The sequence below is a fragment of the Cibotium barometz genome, chromosome 34 (assembly GCF_041138505.1).
Source record: "Cibotium barometz isolate CiBa-2024 chromosome 34, ASM4113850v1, whole genome shotgun sequence".
NCBI classification, from domain to species: Eukaryota; Viridiplantae; Streptophyta; class Polypodiopsida; order Cyatheales; family Cibotiaceae; genus Cibotium; species Cibotium barometz.
In genome coordinates this window covers 6,724,943-6,743,203 of record NC_141079.1, presented here as the reverse complement: position 1 = coordinate 6,743,203, position 18,261 = coordinate 6,724,943, and the positions used below count along the sequence as shown (strand labels likewise).

Sequence of the window (18,261 nt, the reverse complement as noted above, 5' to 3'; positions counted from 1 at the left end):
CAGCAGCAAGACCAAGGCGGCCAGCACATGGGTAGAAAGGCGCCTATTTAATGGGCATAAAACAAGTCGTGGGAATTCTTCCTATAGGCCGATCCCTCCTAGGGCAAACCGACCAGCCACTTTTTGACTAATTAAGCATGGGCTTAGTAAAGGTCAAAGCATCTCATAATTCACAAAGTGTTGAAGTGTTCCAAGGGCCAGGACAGCCAAAGGGAGCGTAACACAAAGGTGAACTAGGTTATCTTCAGGCTGAATGTCACGTGCACCATTGTGAGCCCCAGTCCGGGACATGTCAAGCATGAGCTACATAGGTCCATAGTTGTCACAGTATGAAAATACGATACCGTACATGAATTTTTGGTACGATATGAAATTTTGGGATACCATATGATAAAATACGGTTTTTAATTAAAGAACACTTACAAGCATAGACATTTTCAATTTGGAAGGGTAGACTCTAGAGAAGTTGTTTCAAACCAAAATTTCATTAAAAACAAGTTTGAGGTGAAACAAAAGTACATAAGCATAGAGGTGCGATGCGCGCTATGCACGAGTACAAAAACGTGAGTACAAAAAGAGGGCCAAGGCTCAAGGAGAGACTAGACAAAGGCATCACTTTCAGAGCTATCGTTGAAATCATCCTCATAAGAAGAGGACATATCGGTGGCCTCACCGAAGTCGCCATCGCTAAGGAGGTTGCTCTCATCATCGTACTTAGGCTCTCTAAGCTCGTGTGAGAAGCCAAAGGGAGCATCCCCATCTGCAAGAGCGAGTGTGGAGCTACCCGAACCCACGTCGCACATAGGTATGCATCATGTCCCTGGAAGCGCGACGAATCATGCATTTATGGTTCCTATTTGCACTCCTCTACCACTACCACCACGCCCATGACGAGTGCGAGTAGGGCGTCGATAAAACGACTCGAGCCCTCGATAGATCTCTTCATAGATCCTCTCCTCCTCCTCATCTTGCTCTTTTTTAACACTCTCAAGAGTGCCCCCTGTGAGCTTGAATGCATCCACATTCACCTCCATTGTACAATGATCACGTAACAAGCAATGTATTAGAATTTAATTTCAATAAACATTGAAGTTTTAATGCTTATAACTTATAAGTTATGCCTGTCTTGCCGATTCCATCTTTTGCATCGCGCGCACCATGGACAAGTTAATGCGGCAATACACTAGTTGCTCTTAATTGTTGCATGCTCAAGCGATTGCGTAACTTTGTGTGTACAAGTGAGCAAGAACTCCAGTTCCTCTCACATGCACCACAATACCCTATAGAAGGGTGTGACTGCAATGACAATAGTATGAACCAACAGCCGAAACTCCTCCTTTAGGCAAAGCCGTTGCATGGCTTTGGCCTCCTACGATTCTCGCTCATCCCACTCATTCCAAATTGTGGAGACCACTGTTTGGCAAAGGGGGGATTTCACATCATAGAGGCGCTCCAAGAGGAGCCACATGTAGGCGAAGTGTGTGGATGAAGGCTTCTTCAACTCCAGCTTGCTATGTTCGTGGAACATGGCACCACGAACATGGCAAGCACCTTCACCTTTGTGGTGAAGAAGGTGACGATCGAGGTAGCGTCGGCCATTACTTCCTTCATCCATACTATCTTGCCCATATCCTCCATGAACAAGTCAATGCAATGGGAGACACAAGGTGTCCACACTATGGAGGGATAGTCCTCGAGCAATTTCCTGATCCGACGGCAATTTGAAGCGTTGTCGGTGATGACTTGCACCACGTTCTCTGGCCTGAACTACATGTCACAATGCACATGAATGGATGCAATGAGCATATGAGACTTGAGTCATGACATAGCCACATATGACATACGCTAAACTTTAAACTTTAAAGACTTGAGTGCAATTTGAAACTTACCTCCATGATGGCTTGCTTAATATGGCGATATATGAATGCGCTCGATGTTTTCCTCCCCTCCTTTCCGGAATCCACGCCTCGCGCAAAGTATGTGCCAAGAGGGCAAGAGACAAGTAAGTTGATGATGCCTCTCTTCTTCCGGTCACTCCATCCATCGGAGAGGGTACTACACCCATACTTGGACCATGCCGCCCGCACCGGATTGAGAGATCTATTGATTCTCTCCTTCTCATCAACAAGCCCCTTTGTGCGTATATCATGATAGAAGATGCCGGTCCATCCTTCACATGGGTCCACATTCACAGTGGCTTTCACCATTGTCTTCCATTGATCTAACTTGGGCACATGGAATGAGAGATTGCACGCAATAATGGTGCGTGCAATCTCTATATCCGCTAACCATCATCATTCTCGGAGATGTGATAGAGAAGAAGAGACACCCTCGGTGGCTTGGGCAAGAGTGGCTCACCTTATGGGAGACTCAAACCTTTCTCTCTTTAAGGTGGCACCGACGGAGGCGGCGGAGAAGGATGTATCACAAGGCGGGGAGATAACCTCATCATCCACCCTTGAGCTTTTACCCCTATCACGGTGAGCACCCAATCCACCCCTAATATTGTTGAAGATCTCATTGGATATAGCTAGGGGGACTTCTTGCATGGCACAACTTGCCTCCTACCTTTCCGAGATGTTGGGGAAGCCTAGTAACTCCGCTTGTGTATTGTTTGCCACAATACTCACAAGTCCACCTATATTGACTTGGACTTTCCATCGGCTTTCTCGACATGGATAGCATGCACATTGAAGACTTCATTCTTCTCTCTCCTCATTGTAATAGAGAGATAAGGAGAACTTAGAAGAGAGGGATAGGCTTGAGAGAGGTAAGGGGATTTTCAGATTGGAGCATGTAATTGGGCATTACAGCTATGATTTGTCGCGTATGTATACACATTGTGTGTAATTGGACAATTTGGTGCAGGTTTACACTTGCTTCGGTTTGCAGGCATACATTTGCACAGGATATTTGGTTGCTTGGCAGTGCACATTGGTGCTTGGTTTGCTTGCAGTTATATTTTGTTGACATGGCACAGAATGCTACAGATGTATTTGGTGTGCTCACCCAGGAGGACAAGCTGGATGGATCTAACTACTCCCTCTGGAGTTTCATGATCCGTAATTTGCTGGTAGCCAAAGGGCTTTGGGGCATCGTGTGTGGTGATGACACACGCCCACTTACCATACAGCCAGCCACGCCTCAAAGGGGAGGTGCTCAAAGAGCTCCTGATGTAGAACCTGCTCCCACACAAGAGCAGAAGAGATGGGACTCCAGAGATGCACAGGCCATGTCATTGATAGCCCTTTCAGTGAAAAGGACTATTATTCCGCACATTCGTTCTTGCAAGACATCGAAGCTTGCATGGGACACATTGGAAGCAATGTATCAGGTACGCAACGAGGCAAGAGTTGCCTACTTGAAGAGGCAATTGGATCTTCTTTCTATGGATGAGGGTGACTCCATGGCAGATCATCTCACCAAAGTGAAAGATTTGCAGGAACAATTGCTCAACATTGATGAGATTATCCCAGACAGACAGATGGTCAACAACACTCTTCATTCTTTACCGCCTTCCTACTTGGGCTTTCACACCTCTCTCAACCTCTCAATGAGAGGAGGTGGTGATCCCGTCACTTTTGAAGAGCTCGTGGGTCTACTCTTGCAAGAAGAGCAAACAAGAGCAAACTTATCGAGCAACCGTGGTGGAGACAAGGCATTTACAGCCAAGGATAAAGGTAAAGTAAAGAGCTTTAGGCATGGGGGACAACAGTCTAGCAAGGCTGGTCATGGACAGCCCTCTTCTGGTGGTGAAAAGTCTGACAAAGGGGATGCAAACAAGCTCAAAAAGAAGGGCAAACGCTTGTATAAGCTGGACAGCTATGACAAGCGTTCTTATGATGCAAATACAGTGGCTGCCAACACTCCTGCTGCTTGGGCTTACCCCTTGAAAGCGAAAGCAGATGTGTTTACATGCTTTCGACACTTTGTAGCAATGGCTGAAAATATGTGTGGATGTAAAGTCCAAACACTCCGCTCAGATAGAGGTGGAGAATACATGTCAAATGCATTCAAGGATTATATGCTTCAAAAGGGCATCAAACACCAATGTACTGTGCCTTATACACCGCAGAAGAATGGTGTAGCTGAAAGGAAAAATAGATCTCTCATGGAGATGGCAAGATGCATGGTGAAAGCACAAAAGTTGCCTCACAAATTTTGGATGGAAGCTATAATGTGTGCAACTCATGTGTTGAACAGGTGTCCAACAAAAGCTTTGAAAACCATAACACCATTTGAGGCTTGGTATAGCCGAAAGCCAACAGTGGATTATATGCGTACATTTGGGTGTTTGGCATATGCACATGTGCATGAACAACTCCGAACAAAGCTAGATGACAAAGCAATTAAATGCATTTTTGTGGGCTACAGCAATGAAAGCAAAGGATACCGTCTTTATAATCCAACTACACGAAGGATTTTTGTCAGTAGAGATGTGGTATTTACTGAAAATTTAGAACAGCCCATGTACAGCTTGTATAAAAGTAATGATACAGGCATACAAGACATGTTTGATGGACTTTTACCCATTGCAATTAGGGGGGATTCAGATCAGCCAGCCCCAACACAAGAAAATCCTCATGTGGAACAACCAGCCATTCAGCCCCCTTCTATGGAAGAAGTGGAAGATCTTGTCAGGGAAGAGCAAACAGCCATAGACACAGCCAAGTCAGTGCCAAGATGGTTGCTGAAAAACTTTGCAAGAAAGCAAACTTGCAGCTCCACTCACAGGTAGAACAAGGGCTAGTTCCAGCTATGCTTTGAATATACATCGTGGGGAGTCTGCATTAGCAATGGGTGGTCTCTTTGATTTAGAAGAGCCTTCTTCTTATGAAGAAGCACATGAGAATGAGCATTGGTTGCAAGCTATGCAAGCTGAAATTTCTTCTATCATGAAGAACAATACATGGGATCTTGTGGAATTGCCTAAAGGCAAGCATGTCATTGGAACAAAGTGGGTGTACAAAGTCAAAAGAAAGTTTGATGGTACTATTGACAAGTACAAAGCAAGACTTGTGGCTAAAGGCTACTCCCAGAAAAAGGGAATAGATTATGAAGAGACTTTTGCTCCTACTTCGAGAATGACCACAATAAGATCAGTGATTGCATTGGCTGCACATAAAGGATGGAAAGTGCATCAATTGGACATCAAAACTGCATTCTTGAATGGGGATTTAAAGGAGGAAGTATATGTAAATCAGTCCATTGGTTTTGTAGTTCTTGGTGAGGAACATAAAGTATGCAGGTTACACAAAGCATTGTATGGGTTAAAGCAAGCTCCAAGAGCTTGGTATGATAAGATACATGCTCATCTAACCAGCCAAGGTTATGAGAATAGTCCAGCTGAAAGCACATTGTATGTGAAGAAAACCGATGCCGATATTCTCATAGTCATCTTGTATGTAGATGACATGTACTAGCAAAGCACAAATTTCAGATTTCAAAGCTGATTTGAAAGCTGAATTTGATATGTCAGATTTGGGGCCTTTACACTACTATCTCGGCATACAGTTTATGCATACAGATGATGGCATTGTTATGCAGCAAACTAAGTACATAAAAAGTTTGCTAAAAAGGTTTCACATGGATGAATGTAGGCCCATTTCTACTCCGGTAGAACCAGGTGTACGGCTTACTATGCATGATATTGGAGAGCCTTTTGAGGTCGGCATTTACAGCCAGGCAGTGGGATGCCTCATTTACTTGTGTAACACGAGGCCAGACATATCTTTTGGGGTGTCTTTGTTGAGCAAATTCATGCACAGCCCAGGCACAAAGCCAAATAGCTTTATGCATACAGTGATTCAGATTGGGCTGGTGATTATGATACCAGGCAATCCACCAGTCGGAATTGTTTTTTTCTTGGCAGTTCATGCATATCTTGGTTGAGTAAAAAGCAACCCACTGTTGCCACATCTACTTGTGAGGCTGAGTACAGGGCAGTCTTCACAGCTATAGTAGATTGTGTATGGTTGAGGAGACTATTGGTTGATCTTCGTGAGTGTCAGCAGACACCCACCACCATTCTCACTGATAGCCAGAGTGCTATGGCTGTGGCACGAAATCCAGTATTTCATGCACGTACTAAGCACATTGAGATTCATTATCACTATGTTAGAGAGAGGCTACATGCAGGGGAATTCAGTTTATCTTACTGCCCTACACAAGATAATGTTGCAGATCTATTCACAAAGGCTTTACCTCGAGAAAAGTTTGAAGCTTTCCGCAAAGCTTTGGGCTTATTCTCATACAGAGAGTGATCTGCTACCTTGTACAGGTTCACACTTCCACTACAGGGGGGATTTGTAGGCATATGCTCACTTATGGTAGTGCTATGTGTGAATAGGGCTTAACCAAGGGCACTTTTTTCCATGTTTTTTTCCCTTGGACATCAAGTGTGAAAGGACACATAATATTTTGTACTTCTATATTATATGGGTGTGGTACACATGCAAGGGTTGACTTGCATTTTGTGGATACCACACTTTTGGCTCTCTCTCTCTCTCTCTCTCTCTCTCTCTCTCTCTCATTTTTGTGTGAGCTTCTCTATCCTGCACCTAACCCTAATGTGCAGGTTTGTGTGTGTGAGTGTGTGAGTCCAACACCCAACAAACTAAAAGGAGGACGAGGTCAACTCAACAGTTTTTGAGGAGTTTCTAGCAAGCCTTTCCAAATCCTATGAAGAGGAGGATGAGGTCAAAAGATTCGAAGACCAAGTCAGATAGCTTGGAAATCGAGCCGATGGATATGAAGTGGATTCTTCAATTGGACTGGAACGGAAATAGAGCAAAGGCGTATGGGCTATCCCAGTGCTCCAAGTTTAGTAGGAGGGGATGTCATGTGCATCCATTAATCTCGATGTTGATAGAATGGATATTCTCATTAGCAAATATATGGGCAGATTTAGAGCGGATTTGTTACATGCGGAAGCTTTGGGAGTCTTCTTTCAGCCCTAAACACCATCCTGGAACATGCTTGATGCAAAACGTATACAGAAGATAGAGAAGAGATAGAGAGAGAGTTGAGTATTTAGTATATTCTATAGTACAAAAGGTACATCTTGGCTAGCCCATGGCTGCCCCTCAAAAGGTGGTAAAACACCTAATCTATTGATAATCTAAGACCCAGTCCTGGCTGAATGATCTAAAACAATGAGCAACATTGCCTTTTATAAGCTTTGGGAAATATTGATGGATTGGCCGGCTATTGGTCGGTCAGGTCCATAGTTGCCAAGAAACGCGTTTCTTCCATGAAAGATCTTGGGGAAACGTTTCATGTTTGAAACTCGCGTTTCTTTGAAACCTTTTTTTTTAAACTCTTTTTTTTTATACGTTGGTGGGTTTCTTGACGTATTAAGGTTTTAGTTCTTTTATTTTTAAAAGTGACGGATTTTTAAAGATAACATGTGTGTGTGTGTGTGTGTGTGTTGGGTTACAGGCCTAAATGACCCCCTCTATGTACTCTTGTATATCTTTGTACATGGCCTTTTTTAAAGGCTTAGGATTTTTTTTTTTTTAAGTCCTTGGCCAAGTTCACATTGAACTTGGGCCAAAGACTTTTTTTATAAAGGTCTCAAGACCTTACTTTTAATAAAAGGGAACACAAGGGCAAAATGCTCTAATGATTTTCCCCCAAAATCATACGATCTCTCTCTCTCTGCCTTTCGAACCTCCACGCCTCTCTCTCTGTGTGCTCACGCCTCTTTGCTGCAGCCCCCAGACCACACTATTGGACCTTGTGCATCACCTGCTACCTTCCCTGCTCCCTTTCAACTGGTATCAGAGCCCATTAGGGTTTCAAAATCCTATGCGCAGGTGGCTGGACAGCAAGCAAGAAGTGCTTTTCACGCGCTATTTCTCGCTTCCATCGCGAACCCTTGCTTCCGGGGTCGTCTGGGGTACCTAGAGTATCAAAACAGCCCAAAACAGGCTGTAATTAGGTCAAAAACAGGTCATAACAGCAAACTGCAGGTTCTCCAAAGATGTATTAACTTGTGGGAACGATTCTACTTGGTCCCCACTACCCGAAATCGGCAAAATTGCTGAAAACAGGTCCCAGAAACAGGTGTTTACAGCAAATTGCAGGTTTACACAGGTGCAGATTCGATGTATTTGAATTGGGGAATGTCTAATTTGCTGTAATTTCTTAACATTGAACAAGTTTTGGTTCCGAAAGGCCAATTGTGAGTCAATTTGCTGCAATTTCATGCCAGAAATTGGGGCTTTTGCCTATAGATGCTCCCAATTGCTGTGTTTTTGCATTATGAATGCTCTGTGAGGGTAAAAACAACAACATTTGTTGTTTTTAGGCAAGAATTTGCTCGCTGAATTTTCTGCACAAGAAAATCCAGAATTTGTTATTCTTGCCGAAACTTGCATATTTTGGCCCAATTTGCTCCTGTGACCCTTTGGAGCCGTTGTGCACATTGTAGCGAGGCTACATTCCCGTTTTGGTGCAGTTTGCCCAAAATTTCAGCATTTTAGCCCTCTCGTTTGTGCAACCATGGCATCATCTTCCTCTGACGTAAAGAATCTCTTTGAGATCAAGCGCTTTGAGGGAACAGGTTTTGATCTTTGGAAGGATAGGATTCAAGGAATCCTCTTTCTCAAAGATTGTGACAGGGCACTTGAAGCAGAGAAGCCAGAAGATATGACAGATGCAGCGTGGCTTACATTGAACAGGAAGGCCATTACCTACATTAAAATGGCCGTCTCTGATGAGATTTTGGTAGACCTCAAGGGTCTTGTGAATGCGTTTGAGCTGTGGGAGAAGTTGAAGGCAACGTATGAGAATACAACGCCAGTTAATCAGGTGCATTTGATGCGAAAACTTGTTGGCATGCAGTTAGATGAGTCCAAGAGCGCTGCAGAGCACTTGTCGTTGTTTACAGGTACTCTATCTACAGGACTCAGGTTTGCCCCCTTTTGATGATAAGCTCAAAGCTATCTTCTTGCTGATGACTCTACCTGATTCTTGGGAGACATTGGTGGTCTCATTGTCAAACAATCCCAATTTGACCTTTGATGGTGTTAGGGGTTCTATATTGAACGAAGAAATCAGGAGGAAAGCAAGTGGAGAGGGTGGCAGTTCAGCCAACATGGTTAGAGGCAGGACAGAGAAGAAGACTGCTTATGCACAGAGGAGTAAGAGTAAGAGTAAAGAAAGGGGAAATGCCAGCAAAGGCAAGGGTGATGTGACATGCTATCAATGTGGCAGGAAAGGTCACAAGAAACCCGAATGCAGGTACTACAAAGCAGAGTTGGAAAGGAAGAAGAGCGGTGGAGACAAAAAGAAAGAGAAGAAGGAAGTCAAGACAGACACACAGGACAGCTCAAAGGACAAAGAGAAGGCCAATGTGGCTTCTAGTGTTGTTGTTGAGGAGCTGTCAGATGTAGAGGACATCCTATGTGCCACTTTGTCAGCCGACGATGCTCATGAGTTTGATGCCTCTCTCAATGTTCATGCACAGGACATGCAGATCACCAAGAGTGATCTCATTGATGCTTTGTTGACTGTTAATGATGTATTGTCCCAGACTTGGATAGTCGATTCCGGTGCTTCATTTCATGTGACTCCTATTAAGGAGTGTTTTTCTACTTTTGCTGCAGGCAGCCATGGCCATGTATACCTTGGAAACAATCATGCATGTTCCATTGAGGGTATTGGCACCGTGCATCTTTCTATAGATGGCACGAATGAGTTTGTCTTGCATGATGTTAGATATGTGCCGAGAATCAAGAAAAGTCTGCTTTCTGTTGGCCAGATGGATATGCATGGTTACAGCATTTTGTTTGAGAAAGGATCATGGAAGATGACCAAAGGCTCAAGGCTGATTGTGAAAGGTACAAAGAAAGGGACACTTTACTGCTTGCATGGAAAGGCCTTGTTGGGCAAATTTATTGCTTTGGCTGAAATTAACTCACATATGGAGTTGTGGCATAAGAGGCTTGGCCATATGAGCCAAAAAGGCCTTACTAAGCTTTGTAATTTGAATAAGCTTGATGCTAAAGGCACAAAGCTTGACTTTTGTAATGAATGTCAATATGGTAAGCAAGTGAAGAGTTCTTATTACTCCGGTGTCTCTCGCAAATCTAATGTGCTTGATCTTGTACATTCTGATGTTTGTAGCATGCCTACCAAATCTATGGGGGGTGCACACTACTTTGTTTCCTTTGTTGATGATCATTCTAGAAAAATTTGGGTTCATTTGCTCAGATCTAAGGATGAAGCCTTTGCTGCGTTTAAGAAGTTTCATGCATTTGTGACCACCCAAACAGGTAGAAAGCTGAAATGCTTGCGTACGGATAATGGGGGTGAGTTCACAAGTGGTGAATTTAATAAATTTTGTGAAAATTTGGGCATTAAGAGGGAGCTTACTGTTCCATATAGCCCCTCTTCTAATGGTGTGGCTGAAAGATATAATAGGACTCTATGTAAGAGGGTGAGATGCATGCTGTCCACAGCTAATCTCCCTCATGGATTTTGGGGAGAAGCTCTAAAAACTGCAGTGCATATATGTAATCGATCCCCTCACATGTCTTTGAAAGGTGACATCCCTGAGGAGGTTTGGTCTGGCAAACCTGCTTCATATGATCACTTACGCGTCTTTGGTTGCGAAGCGTTTGTGCATATAAGACCTGAGTTGAGGAGTAAGTTGGATGCAAAGTCCATTAAAGGCCTCTTCATGGGATATGGTGAAGAAGGTGAAATGGGCTACAGGATTTGGTTACCTCAGCTCAAAAGGGTTGTGCGCAGCCGGGATGTTGTTTTTAATGAGGCAGGGCTGCTTAAAAACAATTGTGCCTCTAATGGTGACCATAAAAAGGTCAAATTTCAGCATTTACAGCCACCTATTAGGTCTATTTTAGACCCTCAGGATGCACTACATATGACTGAAAATGTTGATGAGCCAGTGGTGTTTGAGCCAGATGATGTTGGACAGCAAAATGAGGCTCCTGAAGGGCATTTGCAGCCACATAACAATGCTGAAACGGGGCTGAAAATGATGTACAGCAGCCCCTTGTTGATGATTTGATTGTGCCACCTGATGTAGATCCATTGCCAGAGAATGTGGATCATTGATTAAGGCGGTCGACTCGTCCAAGGCGGAATGTGAGTAGATATGATCCCTCTTTGCATTATATTATGCTGACAGATGAGGGGGAGCCTCTTACTTATAAAGAGGCAAAGACATGTGAGCACAGTAAGAAGTGGGAGCTTGCTATGCAGGAAGAGATCAAAGCTTTGCATGCGAATGATACTTGGGACTTGGTGGAATTGCCCAAGGGAAGGAAAGCCATTCCTAACAAATGGGTGTATAAAATCAAGACAGTTGATGCAAAACCCAAGTATAAAGCAAGGCTGGTTGCAAAGGGATACGCTCAAACGAAGGGCATAGACTTTCAGGAAGTGTTCTCTCCTGTAGTGAAGATGACCACTTTGCGTGTATTGTTTGCCATAGCGGCTGCCCTTGATTTGGAATTAGACCAAATGGATGTGCATACAGCTTTCTTGCATGGCGATGTTGATGAGGAACTTTACATGAAGCAGCCCGAGGGCTTTGTTATTCCTGGAAAGGAACATTTGGTATGTAGGCTTAAAAGAAGCTTGTATGGGCTGAAACAAGCCTCTAGACAATGGTACAAAAAGTTTGATGCTTTCATGCTCAAACATGGGTACAAAAGGAGCCATGCAGATCATTGTTTGTACACAAAATTTGATGAGGATGGCAGCCCTATCATTCTTGTGCTCTATGTAGATGATATGTTGATTGCTGGGAAGAAAAGAAGCACTGTTGATGCTCTTAAACAGCAGCTGAAATCTGCGTTTTCCATGAAAGACCTTGGGGCAGCTGAACATGTTCTTGGAGTAAGGATTAGAAGGCAAAGGGACCAGCGCATATTGTATTTGTCTCAAGAAAAATACATTGAAAAGGTGCTGGACAGGTTTAACATGGCTGATGCAAAGCCTCTTGGTGTGCCATTACAGCCATATGTTAAGTTCTCCAAGGATGATTGCCCCAAATCTGATCAGGCAACCAATGATATGCAAGGTGTTCCTTATGCATCAGCTTGTGGTTCACTTATGTATGCTATGGTTGCTACTAGGACTGACATAGCCCATGCAGTGGGAGTTGTGAGCCGGTTTATGACTAATCCAGGCAAATTGCATTGGGATGCAGTAAAGTCCATTATGAGGCATTTAAAAGGGACTAAAAACAAATGCCTTTGTTATGGTAAGGGTCCTTTGGAATTGAAGGGATTTTGTGACTCTGACATGACTGGTGATGTGGATACATGCAAATCCACAAGTGGTTATGTATATACTCTTGCAGGAGGTGCTGTCTCATGGTGCTCTAGACTACAAAAGATAGTTGCACTGTCTACTACAGAGGCTGAATATATTTCAGCCACTGAGGCTTCCAAAGAAGCCATATGGTTGGCACGTTTATGCAATGAGTTTGGTTTGCCTGACAAGGCACCTATGCTTGGTTGTGATAGCCAGAGTGCCATATGTCTGGCAAAGAATGCCATGTTCCATGCGCGCACAAAGCATATTGACGTGCGGTATCACTTCATTAGAGAAGTGCTTGAGGATGGCCTTATCACAGTTGTTAAGGTACATACGTCACAAAACCCTGCAGATGCTCTCACTAAGTGCTTACCCAAAGCACAACATCAGCTATGCATACAGATGGTGGGAGTGACTTAGCTTAAAGGCGCCATTTATGCCTTTAAGTGGGAGGTTGTTGGGTTACAGGCCTAAATGACCCCCTCTATGTACTCTTGTATATCTACATGGCCTTTTTTAAAGGCTTAGGATTTTTTTTTTTAAAGTCCTTGGCCAAGTTCACATTGAACTTGGGCCAAAGACTTTTTTTTTAAAAGGTCTCAAGACCTTACTTTTAATAAAAGGGAACACAAGGGCAAAATGCTCTAATGATTTTCCCCCAAAATCGTACGATCTCTCTCTCTCTCTGCCTTTCGAACCTCCACGCCTCTCTCTCCGTGTGCTCACGCCTCTTTGCTGCAGCCCCCAGACCACACTATTGGACCTTGTGCATCACCTGCTACCTTCCCTGCTCCCTTTCAGTGTGTTCATGTCATGATTTCTTATAGAGAATGACTTGTGTTACAACTGATGTATAGCTTTGATTTAATTAGTTCAAGTTTGAAGATGGTCATGACTTCTCTTGCAGATAATACAGCTCATCTACAACTCATCTGATGTGTTAATTTGACATCTTGTGCAATATGCATCAATATTTAGATGACTACCATGAGTTTATAACTTGCACTTTCTTATAAGGTGAATTTGGGCATATTCCTGGATTCATCTAGGTATATATATATATATATATATTTAGAGTCTATGGATAGAGATATATGTTTATCTTTACGAAACCTCTCAGACGGCGTTTCATGCATGGACCGAAACCTCTAAAACCCGTTTCGAAACTCCCCTTTTCGAATCTCCATGGCTACCATGGTCAGGTCCTGAACAAACTTTGCTGCAGCCAACAGGTGTCCTACTTATTCATGCATTCGTCGACAACCTATAGATAGCAAGTCTATCCGAGCACGGAATTGGCTCAGTGAGAAGTCTAAATCAGGATCCCTAATAGTGGGCTCGACATCCTAGCCACACTATGGGTGACACCAGGCCTTGCCTCCCGTAGGTGATGTGAGTCCTGGCCTCAGTACGGGCAACTCAACGCTCCCTGGCCTCCTGTACCTTATAGCACGAAATCAGGGAAGACCACTTGGGCGGCCAAATGGGGTGTGTGTGTGTGTGTGTGTGAGAGAGAGAGAGAGAGAGAGAGAGAGAGAGAGAGAGAGAGATTCCTTTTCTTTGATGAATGACATAATTTAAGACATGATTTGAATTCACAGGGCAAGGTAACATGCAACCTTGTAATTGATCCCCAAGACCAAGCACTACTCAGTCAAGATTGTGTTGTGTGATCATATGGCCTCTCATCCACACTGTAGTTTATTTAGAAATAAAGATGAAAAGTTTATCATTGGGGGTTGAGAAAACAATAGTGGTGGGATTTCTAAAATCATTTCTGTAGATAAGACAATTGATAATGCAAATTGTTGACTGTTTTTTGTGTAATTCATGATGTCTTCTTTTTTGCCCTTACTGTGTGAAAGGCAAGATACAGAGATCATGTAATATTTAAAAGGGGGAAAAATATTGAAGAAAGTACTCGTGTGAAATTAAAATCTCTCCACGTTTTCCCCCTCTAATTTTCATGGTTTCCCAAGTCCTCCCCTTCTTTCTTCTTCCTCTCTCTCTCTCTCTCTCTCTCTCTCTCTCTCTCTCTCTCTCCCACCCCCTCCCTTCTCTCTCCCCCCCTCCCCAAAAAAAAAAAGCAAAGGCTGGCCCTTTTGAAGAGAATCATTTTCTTGTTGATATTTGTTGTATACTAGGAATCACCAATGCTGAGCTGAGAAAACCACAAATTAGTGTTGAAGGTAGGAATTAAGTTTTGCTTGTGGGCTTAAAACTCCGATTGTACATCACCTTTGTATTGTTAGATTGATGGTCATGGTTGCTCCGATTTTTTAATACAACACCTTCAGATTGTTAGATCGATAGCTTTAGTTGCCTTGTTTTTTGGATATATGAAATGGATCCGTGTTATGCATCATATGCATTGATTTATATGTTCAACCAATAGCAGATAAATTGGCAAAGAGGGTGGTGTGTTAGATGCAAGTCTTGAAGGGGAGTACACCATTACCGTTCCCTAAGGTAGCTACCACCATGAAGCAATCTAGCAGTTGGGCAAACCTCTAGCTTAATCACATATCATGATGTTTGCGTTATGATCATTAGTATGCTGTCACACAGTTTCACACAAAGCATTTGAGAAGTTGTCCCCTTAAAATTTAGAGCAAAATGACACCATCTCATTCTGCTTGGCAGCATGCAGTCAGTTGAAAAGTTAATTTTTATAAAATGAAAAAGCTCATATGAAAGCAAAAAAACACAGAGATGGGGATATCTAAACTCTTGTTATTCAAGTTTATGTAGGCTTTTTTAGTTGGCAAGGAGCAGTCCATGAGCATGTACCTTCTTCCATGAAGAGAATGATTTGATTCACCAGTAAGTCACATACTTTCTCTAGAATCATCGTCCATGAGAAGTTCATCATGCTTACAAGAATCTTCAAGTCAAGCAAGCATGCTGCTTGAATGGAGGTGTGTTAATGTTTAGAATTCAAGTTTAAGTATTAAAATCATGAAGTATCAGTATGTTCAAACTAAAATATAACTAGTTCATTGCATCAGCCAAAGTTGAGCTTGGACTACTTAGCTAACTGCAAATGCATCATATTTTTTGAGACGATATACAAAAGCATGGCTTTATTGCATGTTCTTTGCGTAGTGCCATAAGGGTCTTTGAGTGACAAAATCTTATCTACAGTAACTCTTAAAACACTGATATCAACCACATAATTGTCAATTTGGGTGGTGGTGGTTGTGAGGCAAGGTATCTCAACTAGTGAGCACTCTTTGTTGCATACATTGCCCTTACAAAATGTGCAAGCCTAACCCACTACTATGCTGTGAATGCAAGGACACCTTGTACAGACCTTGCCACAACTGCACCTATTGTCCCTATCCCAAGCTTGCTACTTGGTGCATGTGAGAACTTGTAAGACCATTCTAGAACTCTTTTGAAGGCGGAGCAAATGCAAGCATATTGATAATTGTGACATGTCTATGCAGTACTCATTCAAAAAAGAAATCATTAAATGTGCTAAGTAATTCAACTTGCATAAACATAGGTTGAGGCTTAGGAATTTCTTAGCTAGAATTTTCCTTCTGGCTTCCTTAAGGTATGCTATCAAGATTTTCTTGCTGGAAGAATTCTTCCCCACAAGTGTGAGCCTCATACCAGTTGAGGAAATGAAATAGATGGAAGACACTTTAATCTTGCATATTTAAACGAGGCAGTCGCTCTTAATAATGTAGTTATAATAAAGTGAATGGCAATAATTCATTTGTCACTCTTAATTCACTTTATTACTCCACTTTTATGCAAGGTGAAAGAAACTGGAGTAGATGAAACCAAATATAACAATAAATGCCTGAGTGAATCAAAGTTTCAGATGTATCTTCAAGGGTATGCAACTTTTGGAGCCTTCATAAGAGGCATTTATGTCACACATGGCATCAGGCATAGGATAAGATGTACAAAATGATGTGTACCAGGGTAAGATGCTTGCACACTAGGAGGTTTTATAGATGGCATATATCAATAGCAGACTGTGTAAGATGATGTGTATCAGGGTAGGATGTGCTTTTGCATATTGGCAGGTTGTATATATGGCATCATTTATTAATAAGGATTTTGCTCATCAAGGGAGGCCAGGGAAGGGGGTCAGGGTTTGGGGCGTTGTGACTGAGTCGGCCTTAAAAGGGTTGGTGATTTACAACCTTCATCCATGAGATTTTTCTAGATCATGTATAGCATGCTTCAAGGAAGAGTAAGGCACGTGGGTGCCATGTGTATAAGGAAATAGAATCATGAAAGAACTATTATGGCAATAGAACATGATTGTAGGGCATTGATTAGCTCCTTGAGGATCTTTGTAGGATAGACATGGACTTAATGGGACTACAAAAAAGAGATACACAAATGTAATATCATTTAAAGGTAAAACTTAGCACAAATTGCAAATGAGAAAAGACAAAGAAATTAGTGAATTATGATTACAATAGACATCCAATTCTCATCCATGCACTCTAGTGAAAGGAGCTTTGATGGTATGAATGGAAACTAATGAGATAGAGGCTTTACGCATAGAGGATACGAGAAATGCACAAACACCGAAGATAGATAAGTGAAAGATGAATGATAGATTGTGTCATTGGTCTATAGAGGCTCCACCAATGGTTGGGTAAAGCTTGACTCAACGAATGATCCCGGGTGGATGGAGTCATATTAGACTACACATAAGACCTATGGTCTTGGTTTAGGTTTCATGCCCATTTGGATTCGTTTGTTTAGATGCCTGGTTGAGCCCATTTGGATTTTGTTTAGATAACTAGGTGTCACGAGAAGATCTCCTTGAACCCTTACAGGCTCCACCAATGGTTGGGTATAGCTTGACTCAACGAACAATCCCATGTGGATGGAGTCATATTAGACTACACATAAGACCTATGGTCTTGGTTTAGGTTTCATGCCCATTTGGATTCGTTTGTTTAGATGCCTGGTTGAGCCTATTTGGATTTTGTTTAGATGACTAGGTGTCACGAGAAGATCTCCTTGAACCCTTCCAGAGACTAGATATGAAAATATCAATGTACACTTGCATGCATCCTATTTGGTAGTGTAGCAACTATTGAGTCCAAAATAGAAGAGACCTGCAGGTTGGTTTAATATGGAGAGGATGCTAGAACTAATGAGAAAGCCTCTAGTGTGAGGAAGCCTAGTTGGATAACCCCACCATGGTCACTTCAAACATGGATAGCTACCATTGACCATTGTCCATCAACTTTGACCATAATCCCATTGACCATTGTCCATCAACCTTGACCATAATCTCATTGACCACCAACCAGTTGATGATTTTTAGAATGGAAGGGTAGGCTTTTTGGGGAGAGAGCATGTCAGCTCTCCACTAGAGTTTTGTGTGCCTTTCTTTTTTCCTTTGAAAATTGTCAAGTTTCTCGAGTGTGATAGGTAATTGTCACAAGAAGTAGATACCATTGATCACACTATTTACCGTTATTATACACCATTGACCATCATCATTGATCATGCCCACTGGCTCTCAACCATTACCACCAACCATTGACTATTGCATCATAAACTAGTTGTTGATATGAACTTAATGGTTAGAACTAGAGTAATAGTGCACTAACCAGTAGCTAGTTGACATAAATTCAAAGGTAAATAAAGTTAAATTGTGATGCCTTATGTAGGGGAGCTACACTATCCGCGTCTTCCACGCATGAGTGTGTACTTCATATCATTATAAGATGCATGCATGTCCTCTAAGGCTACAACCTATTATACCATTGTAATTTCAAAGTACAATGCACCTATTCAATGCATAGCCATGAGGTTGCATGTTTCATATTAGATAGCCATGCTCATATTTGATTTTCATGTACATGAGAAGCCCAATTGGAATGAGAATGAGAACAAGTTAAAAAGGATCATGAGGAACACATAATCAATATGTAGAGTGTACCACAATGCAAGGAAAACAAAGAGAAGTTATACAATGTACCC

General features: G+C 42.4%; 1 protein-coding gene and 1 pseudogene across 1 annotated transcript in view; both read left to right on the top strand.

Annotated features, from left to right (window-relative positions):
• The window catches only part of LOC147618662 (uncharacterized), a 61,308-nt gene extending 47,164 nt beyond the window's left edge, over nucleotides 1–14,144 (top strand). The window contains exon 2 of the mRNA XM_086773691.1: nucleotides 13,896–14,144. Coding sequence (XP_086629817.1) covers nucleotides 13,896–13,967 — 72 coding nt within the window. The 3' untranslated portion in view covers nucleotides 13,968–14,144. The remainder of the gene's footprint in view (nucleotides 1–13,895) is intronic.
• Nucleotides 8,499–9,810, top strand: LOC147618663 (uncharacterized; annotated as a pseudogene).
• Nucleotides 14,145–18,261: the final 4,117 nt, after the last annotated feature.